Source organism: Piliocolobus tephrosceles, chromosome 21 (assembly GCF_002776525.5).
Source record: "Piliocolobus tephrosceles isolate RC106 chromosome 21, ASM277652v3, whole genome shotgun sequence".
Taxonomy (NCBI): Eukaryota; Metazoa; Chordata; class Mammalia; order Primates; family Cercopithecidae; genus Piliocolobus; species Piliocolobus tephrosceles.
Window position 1 is genome coordinate 32,597,152 of NC_045454.1, and position 17,768 is coordinate 32,614,919.

General features: G+C 41.5%; 1 protein-coding gene across 4 annotated transcripts in view; it reads right to left on the reverse strand.

The window, feature by feature from the left end:
- The window catches only part of LOC111524829 (zinc finger protein 85), a 29,664-nt gene extending 16,545 nt beyond the window's left edge, over window positions 1–13,119 (reverse strand). For 2 of the 4 annotated variants that reach the window (XM_023190115.2, XM_023190117.2), the window contains exons 1-3: window positions 12,958–13,119; window positions 2,152–2,278; window positions 1,583–1,681 (exon numbers count right to left, since the gene is read on the reverse strand). In XM_023190115.2, coding sequence (XP_023045883.2) covers window positions 1,583–1,681; window positions 2,152–2,278; window positions 12,958–12,960 — 229 coding nt within the window. In that variant the 5' untranslated portion in view covers window positions 12,961–13,119. Of the gene's footprint in view, window positions 1–1,582; window positions 1,682–2,151; window positions 2,279–12,957 lie in introns of those variants that run through there. The other 2 variants (XM_023190119.2, XM_023190116.2) reach the window with 2 other exon arrangements.
- Window positions 13,120–17,768: the final 4,649 nt, after the last annotated feature.

Sequence of the window (17,768 nt, forward strand, 5' to 3'; positions counted from 1 at the left end):
GCCATACTGTTTTCCATAATGGTTGAACTAGTTTACAATCCCACCAACAGTGTAAAAGTGTTCCTATTTCTCCACATCCTCTCCAACACCTGTTGTTTCCTGATTTTTTAATGATTGCCATTCTAACTGGTGTGAGATGGTATCTCATTGTGGTTTTGATTTGCATTTCTCTGATGGCGAGTGCAAATTAATAAATTTCTGAGAACAAATTTAACCAAACAGGTAAAACATTTTTACACTGGAAGATATAAGATATCATAGAAAGAAACTAGAGAAGACACAAATAAATTTTAAAATATGTCTATGGATTGAAAGAATAAATATTGTTAAAGTGTCATGTTACGCAAAGTAACCTATAGATTCAATAAACTCCCTATCAAAATTCTAGTGGTGGCCAGGCATGGTGGATCACACTTATAATCCTAGCACTTTGAGAGGCCATGGCAGGTGGATCACCTGAGGTCAGGAGTTTGAGACCAGCCTGACCAACATGGAGAAACCCTGAGGTGGAGGTTGCAGTGAGCCGAGATCATACCATTGCACTTCAGCCTGGGTAACAAGAGCAAAAAAAAAAAAAAAAAATCTAGTGGCAGTTTTTACAGTAATGAAAAATACAATTCTAAAACATACATGAAACTATGATAAACTTTGAATAGCCAAAGCAATCTTGAGGTAAAAGAACAAAGCATAGGGGTATCATACTTTATAATTTCAAACAATATTTTAAGATTGTAGTAATACAAACAGGATGGAATGTGCAGAAAAATGAACAAAAAAACCCCTCAATGGAACAGAAACCACTATTCACACATTTCAAACATGATGCAAAAATAGAATTAAAAAAATTGTTTAACAGAGAGTTTTTCAAAATCATGCAGATATTTGTATGTCCCCCAAAACAATGAAAAAGCAGTCAGACTGTGCAGTCTCTTATATGCCACAAAGAGGACTTTGGCTCTAACTGTAAACTTGAAGATCACCAAAGAGAAAGTAGAATCCTTAGAGAATTTAAAAGCATAAGACAGAAGATGCCCCCATGTAAGGGAAAAAAAAAAGAAAGAAAGAGAAAGAGAAAGAACAGAAAAGAAAAGAAAAGAAAAGAAAAGATAAAAGAAAAGATAAAAGAAAAGAAAGAGCCGGGCGCGGTGGCTCAAGCCTGTAATCCCAGCACTTTGGGAGGCCGAGACGGGCGGATCACGAGGCCAGGGGATCGAGACCATCCTGGCTAACACAGTGAAACCCCGTCTCTACTAAAAAATACAAAAAACTAGCCGGGCGAGGTGGCGGGCGCCTGTAGTCCCAGCTACTCGGGAGGCTGAGGCAGGAGAATGGTGGGAACCCGGGAGGCGGAGCAGTGAGCTGAGATCCGGCCACTGCACTCCAGCCTGGGCGACAGAGCGAGACTCCATCTCAAAAAAAAAAAAAAAAAAAAAAAAAGAAAAGAAAGAAACCTTAGGCTTCCGAGAAACTATTTTCTTTGGAACACAGCTCCCAAATCACATTTTAAGGACTGGCTTTCTCCTTGACTTTTGGACCTCTCTCATCTCTGTCGTCTACTGTATTCATTTTCACTTTCACCTACCTGGGGGTTTGGCCACCATGATCTCATGTCGCTTCATATTCCAGGCCTCCTTTCCTTGCTCTAGACAAGCGATCAGGTCTGGCTTAGAAACAGCAATACCTGTTTTATTAAAAATAAATAATATAAATCCTGCTCATATTCTCTAATGACCAATCTAGTAATGTGCTTAATAGTAAATTAATCCCAAAATACTAATTTATAACAGACATTTCCAAATATTTAAAAATATTTTTGATTTGTAGGTTTTTAATTTTACTATCCAGTATTATTGAATCAAAAATTGGTGTTGGCAATTACGTTTTAAGGTATGGGCAAGAATATTTTATGCCACGAAATTTGTGGAATTTAGTAATCTAGAGTGAAGGATACAGATCAGCTCAGGAATTTGGAAAGTTAAGTTAAAAATGAAACATCTTGAATTTTCTACATGTATAATCCCCAAGGTTTTCTTGAAAACAGGGATCTGAAACTAATTTATGCAAAGCACACTTTACCAAAAAAAATTCCACAAAGAAAAGAAATAAAACCTTTAGGGTATATTAGAAATTGTGTACTGAAGTTATCCTCACCCAGGAAGACCAGGTTTCTGTAGTTCTCTAACATCACATTTCTATATAAATTCCGCTGTGCAGTGTCCAGACATTGCCACTCCTTCAGAGAGAATTCTATGGCCACATCCCTAAATGTCAATGGTCTCTGAAAAATACACACGAGCACACACACATACACACAATTACCAAGTGGTTATGAAAAGCATTTTTAATTTGACTCGAGGTGAAATGAGAGAGTAAAGATAATTTTCTGACTTACAGGAGGAACTAAAATTATAAAATAATTTTTTTAACACAGAAATATTCTCTAATGTATTTTATAACTCAAAGAAAAGAGAGTGGCATAATATCCACAATATCAGTGTATATATGTTACTTTTCTGGATGATATAGTATACAATTAAGGGCATAAAAATGTATATTTTTTGAGTGCTCTATATGCATTGTACAGAATGAGTTATGTTTTTCAGATGGAAAAGACAGGTTGAATTAGAAGGTACTTTTTAAATTTTAATGTGTACAATAAACTGGAGAACTTGTTAATGCAGGTTGTTTTTTCAGATGATCTGCAATAAAGTCTGATTGTCTGAATTTCTAACAAGCTCACCAGTAAGGTCAATGTTTTTGGTCAAGAAGAGTATTTTGTCAAACATCCAGTAAGGGGAAGAGCCCTGTGTTTTTCCTAATTTTTCCGGCCTGTAAACAAAGATAAGAGCTTTGACTTTCCAAAGACAGATATATGCAAAAAAAACAAAACAAAACAAAATAAAAAACCTAAGAAAAAAGGGCAGCTGCTGGATTAACTGTGATGGTTTATGTACATTAGCTGCATTAAGATAATAATGAAGAGAAAAATAATTAACTCTATAGTGACAAAATCTGTCAGAGAATTCTTTTTTTTTTTTTTTGAGACGGAGTCTTGCTGTGTCTCCTGGGCTGGAGTGCAGTGGCCGGATCTCAGCTCACTGCAAGCTCCGCCTCCCGGGTTCACGCCATTCTCCTGCCTCAGCCTCCCGAGTAGCTGGGACTACAGGCGCCCGCCACCTCGCCCGAGTAGTTTTTTGTATTTTTAGTAGAGACGGGGTTTCACCGTGTTAGCCAGGATGGTCTCGATCTCCTGACCTCATGATCTGCCCGTCTCGGCCTCCCAAAGTGCTGGGATTACAGGCTTGAGCCACCGCGCCCGGCCTGTCAGATAATTCTTTAACCAAGTGAATCATTAACATGAACTGCACTAGGATAAATTTTTATGATGTGTTGATGCACACGGAATGATACAGCATCACAGCTGTGATACTGCCCCTCCAAAACTAAATTACAGTCTGAATTTTAACATTAAAAAAATCAATTTTATGCAAAGTTCAGGATACAGATATCTTCCCTGTTCTATAATTTGTAATAGCAATTTTAAGTCATCTTTCTTTAGCACCCTAGAGAGCAGGTATCTCCTGACAATTTTTTTTTTAGAACTTTCTGGGTAATAAATGTCATCTTGTTTAAGCATTTCCTTGATCCTGTTTTGCATAGAGGTAATGGAGAATATAGATGGAACCTCAACGTTACATGTTTTCCATCTTTACAAATGACTCCAGCTTTCCGCCAATAGAAATCTTGAGTATCCACACTTTTTCATGTTCAACAGTGACAAAGGGAACATTTTTAATAGTGCAGATTATAAATTCATGGTAGGAATTCTGCATGGCATATAAGAAGCCACAATGTAAAGAATGTAGAAAGGGCTCTGGTATATAGAAACAAATATTTTTCAGATACCCTTGACTAACATAAATTTTTTTTAAAGTAGTTAAACTCTTTAGGGAGGAATAATACAATAGAGAAGTAATGATCTGCATGGCATTCTAGAAGGCACAGTGGACACAGCTCTTGATCTCAGACACGTTTTGCTTAAAAAAAAAAAAGCCATTTTTTCCTCTTTCTCCTCCTTTTCTGGGAATCCTTTTCAGATGAGATTCTTTGAACAAATGACAGCTGCATGTTGAGAATATGTCTTTAAAGATGTCAGCATCACCTGCTTATCTGCTACCACGAGACCCACAGGCAGAAGGATCAAGATCGGCAGAAAAAGCTCACTCATTTCTGTCCTTTATAATGGAAGAGATTCAGCAACAATGAGCTGCTCCATGGAGATCAACATACGTTTCACTTTTCCTGTTCTCAGGTGCCCTCTCCTGCCACAGACACCAGCAATTTCTGCTACAATAATGAACATATGGGCTATGGCTGGGCTTGGTGGCTCACTCTTGTAATCCCAGTACTTTGGGAGGCTGAGGCAGGCAGATCATGAGGTCGGAAGATCGAGACCATCCTGGCTAACACAATGAAACACCATTTCTACTAAAAATACAAAAAATTAGCCAGGCGTAGGGGCATGAGCCTGTAGTCCCAACTACTAGGGAGGCTGAAGCAGGAGAATCACTTGAACCCAGGAGGCAGAGGTTGCAGTGAGCTGAGATCGCACCACTGCACTCCAGTGTTTTAAACTCCATCTCAAAAAAAAAAAAGAAAAGAAAAGGAAAAGAAAATACAGGCCATACCGGGCCCAAACAGAAACAGTCCTGTGGCCACCCTTCAGTGCAAAGGTAGAACTTAACACATCAATGTACCTGGAACACCTCATACTTGATTCTGGCCTCAACTTAGAGTCATATGAAGCACTTCATTACTACAATATGGATACTTCCCCCCAGAACAATAAACAGAATCCATGGAAAGGGCACAAGTAAAGATATTTCTGCAAATTGGCCATGGAATTCTAATGAGAAGCCTGGGCTGATAACCACTTAGCTAAGCATTGCCTCTCAAGCCTTAATGAGCTTATAAATCACTTGGTAATTTTGACTTCATTCTATGTAATGTGATTCTGCAGGTTTGGAAAGAGTCCATGAATGGGATTTTAAACAAGTCCCCTGTCAATGCGATGTTGCTCCCCCTGGGCTCATTATTAGCATTAGAGAAAGCAGACACAGCACAGGGTCCCTTACACTCAGCACTCTTGTCACAACCAAATACTTCTGGTACAAATAAAGACAACAAATCTCTGACAGGCGTGGTGGCTCATGCCTGTAATCTCAGCACTTTGGGAGGCCGAGGCAGGTGGATCACGTGAGGTTGAGAGTTTGAGACCAGCCTGACCAACATGGAGAAACCCAGTCTCTACTAAAAATACAAAAAATTAGCCAGATATGGTGGTGACTGCCTGTAATCCCAGCTACTCGGGAAGCTGAGGCAGGAGAATCGCTTGAACCCGGGAGGCAGAGGTTGTGGTGGGCTGAGATCATGCCATTGCACTCCAGCCTGGGCAGCAAGAGTGAAACTCTGTCTCTAAATAAATAAAACCCATCTCCATCCTAAAGTATCATATTCTTTGCTGGCTCATTAAAGTTTACAGAGGAAACAGAAGGCAGCAATGTCTGAATAAGCCTGCATTTGGCAACAACATGTACACATACACTAATGCAAGATACATTAAGCGGGAGCTATGTATTCAAAAGGATGTTAAAGAGCACTGTGTTGGCAATAACACATTATGTGATTTCATCATCATAACACCCTGAAAGCGGTTATTGTTTAATAATTCTTAGGATTTAAATAAAGAGCCCAGCCTTTCTATTTCTTCTTGTTTCTCTGTCATTGATTTTTTTTTAAATTGCATAGAAGAAAAGCTAAATATAGACAGATGAGAAGAATACAGAAAGGAAGGTTTAATGTATTTTAGAGAAGTTTTTACCATATTTATATTTAATTTTATGTGACTCGCAGAGCAAGTACTGGATTTGCAAAAGTAGAAAACAAGTTGTTAAACAGAATGTTTCTGCAAGCACTGGTTTTAATAAAAAAATTAAAAATTAAGACCCTAAAATACATACTTTATTTTTATCATTTATCTGTTTTGGGGTTTTAGGAGATTGTGAGCACCAGCTCCAGAAAGGCAGCAGGATTCACCAGACAAAAACTCTGATCTCGTCATCTTCTTTTTTTTTTTTTTTTGAGACGAGTCTTGCCCTGTCACCCAGGCTGGAGTGCAATGGCATGATCTCAGCTCACTGCAACCTCCACCTCCTGGGTTCAAGAGACTCTCCTGCCTCAGCCTCCCAAGCAACTGGAATTACAGGTGCATGCTAGCACACCAGGGTAATTTTTGTATTTTTTTTTAGTAGAAATTGGGTTTCACCATGTTGGTCAGGCTGGTCTCAAACTCCTGATGTTATGATCTGCCCACATTGGCCTCCCAAAGTGCTGGGATTACAGGCGTAAGCCAACCCACCTGGCCCAAAACTCTGATTTCTTCTAACAAATTGTGTGAGGCAAGACTCCAGAGTGGGGCCAGACCTAAATAAGGCCTCCAAATAGGTTAAATCTAAACAGAACTGGGGCACGGAGAGGACTCTGTGTAGAATTATGTTCTCTATGCCACTGGGGTATTTCCAGTTCTGTTTTGCCTAACCTTACCTAACAGAAACTTAAATCCCAGAGTTTGTGTAATTTTAATCTTTTTAAGCCACTGCCCCCTCAATTTTATAACATATACTAATCAGAAATTTAAAGAAATATTTTAAGGTTTTCTAGGATAATTTTATTATAAGATATGTAAGTAATCTTAGCAAGGTAAAAGAAATAGAAATAGGCTGGGTGCAGTGACTCATGCCTGTAATCCCAGCACTTTTGGAGGCTGAGGTGAGAGGATCACAAGATCAGGAGTTCGAGACCAGCCTGGCCAAGATGGTGAGGCCCTGTCTCTACTAAAAATACAAAAATTAGCCAGGTGTGGTGGTGTGCACCTGTAGTCCCAGCTAGTTGGGAAGCTGAAGCAGAAGAATTGCTTGAACCTGGGAGGCAGAGGTTGCAGTGAGCTGAGATCATGCGATTGCACTCCAGCCTGTGTGACAGAGCAAGACTCTGTCTCAAAAAAAAAAAAAAAAAAAAGAGATCAGAGTTTTTGTCTGGTGAATCCTGTCACTGTACTCCAGCCTGGGCGACAGAGCAAGGCTCTATCTCAAAAGAAAAAAAAAGTAAGAGCTCAATAAGAACATGTACACAAAAAAAGAAACAACAGACACTGAGGCCTGGTAAGGGTAGAGGCTGAGATGACAAGGAGAATTTGAATAAATACTTGTTTGGTGTTATGCTTAATACCTCTGTGACAAAATAATCGACACCAAACCCCCGTGACACAATTTTACCTGTATAAGAAACCTGCACATGTACCCTTGAAACAAAATCAAAAGTTAAAAGAAAAAAACTTCATGGGTGGGGAAAAGTGCAATGTAGGTGGAAGGATTGTAGGTTTTTGCTACATATAGACAGCAGTCCCAGTGGGGCTGTACTCTGATTTATTTGTGCCTGTGCAGGCAGATGAGATTATGAACAGGTGGTCCAGAACCCTAGCTTGGTGGAGAAAACAGTTTGCTGCTGCAGATTCAGTGTCTGGGGGTTGGGATATGCCAGGAGACTTGTAGACACTCTTGTGGGATTTTGGCAAGAAACACTAGGATCAACAATGATGTGGTAAAAGTCCCGAGGATGATGACTACTCTTGAGAGGGATGTGGATACGTCAATGTCTAGTGTGTGTTTGTGAGTGGGTGGGACTCCTGCGGTGGCAGCTGCAAGAAAAGGGGGTCTGTCATCAGAGGTCCTTTCCTCCAAGTTTTCAGTCCACAGTCACCCTGTGAGGAGACTTGGAATCACAAGACAATGGGCAGTGTGACAGCCTGTGTACATGAGAGCAGAGCCTCCCATTCCCAGACACCCAGAGTTCCATTCGAGGTCAGGCCTCTGTGATATCTTTTTTCTGGTATCAAATCTGTAGAGTTTGCTGAACACTAAGCAATTCTCTAATACCTACTAATTATCTGAAATTTGAATTCTGACACCACCCAGAGTCAGCACAGACCCTGATTCAGGGTTCGGTCCCACAACATTGTCCTCATTACAGATGCCAGTCACAAACCCCATAGGCCCATCTATGCTTCTGAGCTACTAGTAGTTTAAAATTTGGGGATTCCCATAACCTCCCTCTAGTTCAATAATTTGATAGAGCTACTTGCAGAACTCAGCAAACACCGTTGCTATGTTTACTGGTTTATTATAAAAGATACAATCCAGAAAAAGTCAAATGAAAGAAATGTAGAGGACAAAGAAAAGGGGGGAAAAATGAAACACACACATAATCCTGGAAAACAGCTGTGATTAATAACATTCATCCTTCCTGTGCTCCAGCAACAGTTTATGAAAAGTAACTTTTTCCCCCCCTCAGATGGAGTCTTGCTCTGTTGCCAGGGTGGAGCATAGTGGCACGATCTCGGCTCACTGCAACCTCTGCCTCCCACTTCAAGCGATTCTTCTGCCTCAGCCTCCCAAGTAGCTGGGACTACAGGCACATACCACCACGCCTGGCTGATTTTTGTAATTTTAGTAGAGACAGGGTTTCACCATCTTGGCCGGGCTGGTCTTGAACTCCTGACATCGTGATCCTCACGCCTCGGCCTCCCAAAGTGTTGGGATTACAGGTGTGAGCCACCACACCCCGCCAGAAACACCCTTCTTATTATGACTTAGAAGGTGCTCCCTTTTCTTACCTATCACATAGCCAGATACATACTCTACACATTTTCTTCCTTTTCTCATTAAAAAATCAGCTGAATTTTTGAGTAGGTGTTGGAATTTGTCTTCACTGGTCTAAATAAAATACTTTATTTATTTTTTTAATTTTTATTTTTTTTGAGACAGAGTACAATGGCACGGTATTAGCTCACCACAACCTCCGCCTCCTGGGTTCAAGGGATTCTCCTGCCTCAGCCTCCCGAGTAGCTGGGATTACAGGCATGTACCACCATGCCCGGCTAATTTTGTATTTTTAGTAGAGACAGGGTTTCTTTGTGTTGGTCAGGCTGGTCTCAAACTCCTGACCTCAGGTGAAATGCCCACCTCAGCCTCTCAAAGTGCTAGGATTACAGGCGTGAGCCACCATGCACAGAAATAAAATACTTCTTAATCAAACTTCACTTTATTTTTTTTCCCACAGGCTGCTGAACTTTGAGCTACCCTGAGTGTGAGTCAACATACAACTCCATTTTATGTCCCTCCTACAAACATGCTGACTTCAGGGTAAAACCATTCTCTGATCTAAAATCTGATTTTTTTCCCTCTCCATTTGCCATTCCCCTCCCACCTTTTTTCTAATCTTTTATGCTCTTCCCTAGGAAACATAGCCTTTGTCTGCCTAAACTTTGCAAGCCATAAAGATTATATATTTGGTACTTCCTCCTGTTGCAATATTCCTCTGGAATTCATTTTTTTTTAATACAAATCTAACTTTGTTTTATTTTACAAAGTCTAGAAAGTGCCTCAAAACAATAAAAAAGTTTCTCATCAGTAAGACCCTCCCAGTTTCCTTTCATCTTAACCTTAACCACATTTGCCTGTGGGGCCCCAGCTTTCCAAGGCTTTGAAGATTCTCTTAGGATGAAGACTTCTTCCACGGCTGGGGTGAGCAGGCTGGGACATCTGCAGGGGAGGCTCCCTAGAAAGAACTAACTGGGCCTTTAATAACCTTTTATTGTAGGCTTAATATTAGCCTTAGGTTGCAGTCACTGGGTTCAAGCTTTAATTTCCACATCAGATTTATTCCCTTGGTTTTTGAAACTGAAAACTCCAATGAAATCACTCAAACAGAGTGTTCATATAAAAAAAGAAAATTTTTGGTGCTTACATTTTATACCTCAATTAGAAAAGCAAAAGCACCTATTCCTTTTCAACAATAAACATATTATTTTATTATTCCTATAAAAAATCATGTAGTAAACAATTAGTCATGGGAATACTTCTAAGAGGTACCTTCTAAGAGGTACCAAGTTTTATCTCATAAAATTTAGCATGAAACTTAAAAATCAAGATAACAGGATATGGGACAGAAATATTAACTGTCATAACTTTACCCTGCAAAAAGAGAAATTGATGTTTTCATGAATCTATGCAACTCACCAATTATACACCACATTCTCTTGTGGAAATCTATTTATTTTCTACAGCCAAAATGGAAGAGAGATTTTTCCTAATTTTCTCCTTGGTAACATTCTAAAAACTAAGACTTGGAATTCTGTTTAGAATCACCCAGCCATAAGCACACCTGAGAAAAATTTTAAACTCACACTGACAAAGGAAAAGGTAAATGAGAATTCTTAACAAATGGAATGTATGATTAGATTTTAATTTTTTTTTCTAAAACCCACTTCTTTTATGCCCTCTGCAAATATTTTTGTGCCTTTTAAACCTCATTAATTAAATGCAATTTACAATTAAAAGAAGCTGAAGTCAAAATACGTGAACAAATCTTTTCAAGGTGACAAACCCACGGAGTGACAGTGCTGATTAGAAAACACATGTGTCTGACCTATGTGTCAAGTCAGGCCACTCAATCACTTGAAAGATTCTCCCACCCACTCCTGCTCACTAAAGTTCTCAATGACCAGCCTCTCAAGAGACACTGCACTATACCCCAGTGACTGCCCCAAGTGCATTTTACTTTGCAAGTTCTTGCACCATCTCACTGGGGTGACTTTTTTCTGTCTTTTGGGATACTATTTTTTCTTTCACAAATCTTAGAGAATCCGGGGGGTAAAAATTATTTCTGCATTTTTCTCTCAATACCAGCATCTGACTGGCTGACCAGCAATGTGTCTCCAAGAAATAGAAGCTGGGTTGGGTGAAGTCAATCTTTTTTTTTTTTTTTTTTTTTTTTTGATACAGAGCCTCGCTCTTTCGCTCAGGCTAGAGTGCAGTGGTGCGATCTCGGCTCACTGCAACCTCTGCCTCCCGGGTTCAAGCAATTCTTCTGCCTCAGCCTCCCTAGTAGCTGGGATTACAGGTGTGTGCCACCATGCCTGGCTAATTTTTGTATTTTTAGTAGAGATGGGGTTTCACTATATTGGCCATGCTGGTCTCAAACTCCTGACCTCGTGATCCGCCCGCCTTGGCCTCCCAAAGTGCTGGGATTACAGGTGTGAGCCACTGCGCCCAGCCGGGTGAAGTCAATCTTAATGTCTCAAGGAGTTAGCTTTTCAAAGGAAGAATACACCAGGAGACTGCCCTCAGGCCCAGGGTATCTACCTGCTCCCTTGATGGGATACACTTCATACCTCAGGTTGTCCTATGAGAGAAAATGACCCAGGAGCTGATATTCACTAGACACTCTAGCCAACAGAGCCACCATGGTGGGCATCTTGGTTTATCCCCAAACAGTACTGAAAACCCAGGACCAGGAAAAAAACTGAAGAGTGGCTGATGATCCATCACCCCATAAAGTTTCCAAATGGAAACCTTGACCCAACACCATTCTGATTGGAACTCTGTGCCTAGGGAAGATAAAAGGAAAAGAGACACAGAGATTTTTTTACCATATGGTGTCAGGGATTATTATTCGCTTTCTTCTCATGGGAAATATTTACAAACAGAAGACAATGTTTTAAATAGTGCCATCCAATGGTTTGTCAAAGAATTATTAATTGAAATATAATAAAATGTACAATAAAGGACAAATAATTGATAATGTGTATCAGGGAGAGGAAGGTGACATTTGGGAATGTCAATGACACTGGAAATTTAGTATTTTACTGTAAATCAGAGTTAATCTGGAAGAACAGTGAATAAGAACTAGACTTAAGACCCTGCTTGAGACACGTGTGAAAAATGCAGGGGAAAAGAAGTACCCTGCTGACTGTGCAAATAATTCAGTGGCAGGCAATTAGACTGAGGTGGCTCTAGTCCCTGGGGCCCTCCTTTTTAAAAAAATCTAACTAATAATGTATTTTTTAGTAAATTACCACATCGGGGAAAACGAAATTCAGGCTTAACCAACTATAAACTGCCAATTAAACTCTGATTACATAACCTGAAAATTGCCAACACGATCGTACAAATTAAGAGACTACATAACTGTGCCTAACCAATTACTAAATTTGATGTTCTTCATCATGCTCCTTATAAAAGTCTTTTATTCAAGCCTCCCATGGACCACAAACTACAAGCCATAGCTGAGTGCTCTATAATACTTGAACCACTTTTTAAGTTCTTTAATACTTTTGCGGTGACTCCTATACATTTTTTTTTTTTGAGACGGAGTTTCGCTCCGTTGCCCAGGCTGGAGTGCAGTAGCGCGATCTCCGCTCACTGCAACCTCTGCCTCTCGGGTTCAAGCGATTCTCCTGCCTCAGCCTCCTGAGTAGCTGGGATTGCAGGCGCACGCCATGACGCCCGGCTAATTTTTGTGTTTTTTTTTTTTTACATTGAGACGGGGTTTCACCATGTTGGCCAGGATGGTCTTGAACTCCTGACCTCAGATGATCCGCCCGCCTGGGCTTCCCAAAGTGCTGAAATTACAGGCGTGAGCCACAGCGCCCGTCCCCCCATACATTTTTAATAGAAAAAAGGAATTAGGAACCCCAAAGACCAAAGCTCTTCCCATTCATGAACCCGCACCCCGAGTCAGGATTCTCCCCCTGACGACCCTCCCGTGGTCCCTGCTCAATCAGGGAGAGACGCGGTGCTGCGGACGCAGAGCTGCCCAGAGAGGGCTCCAGTCCAGGGCACAGTCACTGTGCAGGGAAGAGACAGGACGCCCGGGCACGGCAGTCGGCGTAGCCGCCATCTTATGGCTGAAGGGGACTAGGGCCGAGCTGGGCAAAAAGAACTCGGAGCGCAGATTGTGGAGCTGACTACGGGGAGGCCCGAGTCCCGCCACAGCCGCTTCCCACCGGTTTCAACCAACCCCTTTCCCCTCTCGGGATGGCGCACCCGGCACTCTCACCATTTCTAGGCTTCCAGGGGGTCCCGGCGTCTTAGTTGTGGATCTCCCAATACCTGCAGATTACAGGAACACAGAGGCTGGGCCTCTAGGAGCAGAGGACACAGAGCAGAGAAGACAAGACCTGGAGCTGAGGCTGCAGCGAGAGACAAAGGCCCCGCCACATCCCGGAAGCCGCCTTGTCTGCTCCAGCTGCGTTTCTGATTGGACGGTTCCCAGCCCAGCGTCTCTGATTGGATAATATTTAAGGCACGTCTTTTCAGGCCGTGAGTGGCAAGATGTGATTAGATGCCGGGCTGAAAGAAGAAAGAGTGACAGCCTAGGCTGCAGCCTTTTCAGACAGGGCTTCCTTCCTGAGCTGAGCCAGGCCCACACCAGAGGGTATTTGCCCTTAACCTCGTGTATCAAGTTATATGCATTCAAAAATAATATATTGTATGGCTATTCACCAATGAACAAAGTATAACAACAATTGTTCTAAAATTTTAGATTTTATGACCTCCCTGTATTCTGGTCCTTCGATCAGGCAATCCTCTGAAATAAAATGTGAGTCACATGTGAATTTAAAAATTTCTAGCAGCCAAACTTTAACAAGAAAGAAGAAACAAGTGGAATTGATTGTAACAATTTAATCCGATATATTCAAAATATTTTCAGTTTAATATGTGAGCAATATGAAGTATATATACATTTGAAACAAAATCTTTGAAACTAATTCTGTATTTAACTTTCCAGCACATTGCAGTTCGGACCAGCCACATTCCAGGCATCCAGTAGCCACACATGGCCAATAGCTGCCACATTGAAGTACAGCTGTGATGTCAGCCTGAACCCCCCTTTTTTGCCACAGGTGAGGGGACAGCCTCTATTTATCAACATCTCTCTTCAGTTCCGAGGGTGAAACAAATACTGGTTATAGAAAAAACTGTTAGCAGCAGGAATAAACCACAGGTAAACCACTGCTTACCACCTGTTGCCCACCTTTCTTTCAGAGATCAGACAGTGAACAAAGGATGATGGGGCCACAGGAGAAAAAAAAACTATGTCTTCAGATCTGTTGACAGTCTTGACCTTTAATGTTTACATAGGAAGAAAATAGATTAAAGGCACACTAATTTTGCTATTTGACCATGACCCTAATGGTCAGGCTGTGGTTAGCTGTTTTCTCCTGTGGTGGGAAACTGAGTGAATATAAGCACCAATCACACGCATACATGTCCACATGTCCACATGTATTTCCGCATTTCTTTCTTTTTTTTTTTGAGATGGAGTTTCACTCTTGTTGCCCAGGCTAAAGTGCAATGGCGAGGTCTTGGCTCACTGCAATGTCTGCCTCCAGGGTTCAAGCGATTCTCCTACCTCAGCCTCACGAGTAGCTGGGATTAGAGGCATGTGCCACCACGCCTGGCTAATTTTTTTGTATTTTTAGTAGAGACGGGATTTCTCCATGTTGGTCAGGCTGGTCTTGAACTCCTGACCTCAGGTGATCCAACCGCCTCGGCCTCCCAAAGTACAGGGATTATAGGTGTGAGCCACCACCCCCGGCCATATTTCTGCATTTCTCAACATTATATTACTAGTTATCTAACTTTAAATGGGGAAAAATAGCAGTACTTTTATGGTGCCCAATGTTAGAAGGTAACTAGTAATCAACCTGCCATTAAATCTTAGCATTCTGTCTGCACTGGGTGCATGCATTAGTTGGCTATGGCAGCATAATAAACCATCCAAAACTGACTAGTTCATAATTGAAATGCTCAGTCATTTAGGCTGGGCTCAGTGGGGCCATTCTTCTGTTCTCAGCTAAGCTCCTTCAGACATGTATCTATCATGAGCTGCTCATTGACTAGGAAAGCAGCTGTGCTTGTAGAGGTGAGCTTCTGCTTCTGGGACTGTCAACAGGGTTACCTTGCTTCTCCTCCTCATAGTATCTTATACTCCAGTTGGCTAATATGGGTTTTTTTTTTTTTCTTTTTTTGAGATGGAGTCTTGTTCTGTTACCCAGGGTGCAGTGCAGTGGTACAATATCTGTTCACTGCAAGCTCCACCTCCTGAGTTCAAGTGATTCTCATGCCTCAGCCTCCTGAGTAGCTGGGATTACAGACGACCACTACCATGCCCGGCTAATTTTTTTGTATTTTTAGTAGAGACAGTGTTTCACCGTGTTAGCCAGGATGGTCTCCGTCTCCTGACCTCGTGATGTGCCCACGTTGGCCTCCCAAAGTGCTGGGATTACAGGTGTGAGCTACCGTGCCTGGCCTAATATGGGCTTTTTTTCATGAAGATGGCAGCATTCTGAAAGAAAAACAGAAGCATGCCAGGCATGCTGGCTCATGCCTGTAATTCCAGAACTTTAGTAGGCCAAGGCGGGAGGATCACGTTAGGTCAGGAGTTTGAAACCAGTCTGGTTAACATGGTGAAACCTCACCTCCACTAAAAATACAAAACTTAGCTGGGTGTGGTGGCACACACCTGTAGTCTCAGCTACTCAGGAGGCTGAGTCAGGAGAATTGCCTGAATCTGGGAGGTGGAGGTTGCAGTGAGCTGAGATCATGCCACTGCCCTCCAGCCTGGGTGACAGAGAGAAAGACTCCTTCTCAAAAAAGGAAAATAACAGAGAAAAGAAAAGAAAAACATAAGCAGTCAAAACTTTTTGAGCCTAGGCTCCAAACATTGTCATGTTCTCAGGTTTCTACTGCCATGAGCAAATAAGGCCAGCCAGATCAAGCGTTTGGAAAATAGATTCTGAATCTTCATGGGAATGGCTGTAAAAGCACCCGTCAATGTACATGGATACAGGAGGGATAAAAAATTGCTACCATATTTGCAATCAGTATCCTTTTGTTTTTTTTTTTTTTTTTTGAGATGGAGTCTCACTCTGTCACCAGGCTGGAGTGCAGTGGCGCGATCTTGGCTCACTGCAACCTCCGCCTCCTGCATTCAAGTGATTCTTGTGCCTCAGTCTCCTGAGTAGCTGAGATTACAGGCCTGCACACCACACCTAGCTAATTTTTGTACTTTTAGTAGAGATGGGGTTTCTCCATGTTGGCCAGGATGGTCTCGATCATCTGACGTCGTGATCTGCCCAATTCAGCTTCCCAAAGTGCTGGACTTACAGGCGTGAGCCACCGTGCCCAGTCCATTCTGCTTTTTCTGCATATGCAGTCTGTAGAACTCTTCAACATCAAAAAATTGTCCAAACACCCACAGCTACTGAGTGGCTTGGGCCAGGACTCAGGATCAACTCTGTCTAACTCCAAAGCCTATGTACCTCCATGGATCACACTACTCAAGTAGCTGTCATAGACTCTTAAAATCCTGGAGAGTGACATTTCTAAAATAAAAGCCAGATTGCTTGTAGATGTGTGCCCATAAAGTACTTCTTATTATTGGGAAAAATCTCAAGAAATTACTGAAGTGCATGGTGGCCCAAATCTGTAATTCCAACACTTTGGGTGGCTGAGATGGGAGAATCATTTAAGCTCAGGAGCTCAAGTGCAGCTTGGGCAACATAATAAGATACTGTCTCAATAAAAGAAATTTTAAAAATTAACCAGGCATGATGATACTCAGGTGTCCAGGGCAGGAGGATTGTTTAAGCCTGGAAGGTGGAAGCTGGATTAAGCCATGATTGATTACACTACTGCACTCCAGCCTGGTTGATAGAGTGAGACTCTGTCTCAAACAAAATGAAACAAAAACAAAAAAGAAATTGCAAAAGCATTTTGAAAGAACATAGAATAATTTGGAAAAAATAGCTGACATAGCTGATATAGAGTAATTTGGAAAACATAACTTGTTTTAGATAATCAAAGCCCAACAACACACCGCTTATTTTTTATCATCGAACAAATTTGAGGCCAGGTGCGGTGGCTCACACCTGTAATCCCAGCACTTTGGGATGCCGAGACGGCGGATCACCTGATGTTGGGAGTTCAAGACCAGCCTGACCAACATGGTAAAACCCCGTCTCTACTCGAAATACAAAATTAGTCGAGTGTGGTGTCTCGCGCCTGTAATCCCAGCTACTCAGGAGGCTGAGGCATGATAATCATTTGAACCCAGGAGGCAGAGGTTGCAGTGAGCCAAGATTGTACCACTGCGCTCCAGCCTGGGCAACAGAGTGAGACACTGTCTCAAATAATAATAATAATAATAATAATAATAATGAAAACGTGGAAACTTTGAAAAGAAAAATAACTTCAGAGAACTTAAATTTAACATAGTTTATTGAGCGAAGAATAATTTGCAAATTAAGCAGCCTGTGGGTCCTGAGTAGCCTCAGAGAGACTCCAGCACAGCCACATGGTAAAAAAGAGTTATGCACAGGGAAAGCATAGTGACATACAAAGAATAGAAGTGGTACAGAAACAGCCAGATTAATTACAGCTTGGGATTTGCCTTATTTGAATATGGTTTGAGCAGTTGATGTTCTTCTATTGGCACAATCATAGTGGTTGGTACAATAATAGGTAAAAGCCTATTTAGATATCCAGTTAGGTTTTAGTTGACTATGTACCGAAAAACCTATTGACCAAAATTAAACATTAAAGGAGTTAGCTTTAGGCCATAATTAATTTAACAATATCTCCCATTTGGTTAGTTTCTCAATTTTGAGAAATAACCCAAAACTTTAGACATTGATATTACCTTGTCACCATCAAAAATTTACTTATGACTGGGTGCAGTGGCTCATGCCTGTAATCCCAGCACTTTGGGAGGCCAAGGCAGGCAGATCACAAGGTGAGGAGTTCAAGACCAGCCTGGCCAATATGGTGAAACCCCATCTCTACTAAAAATACAAAAATTGGCTG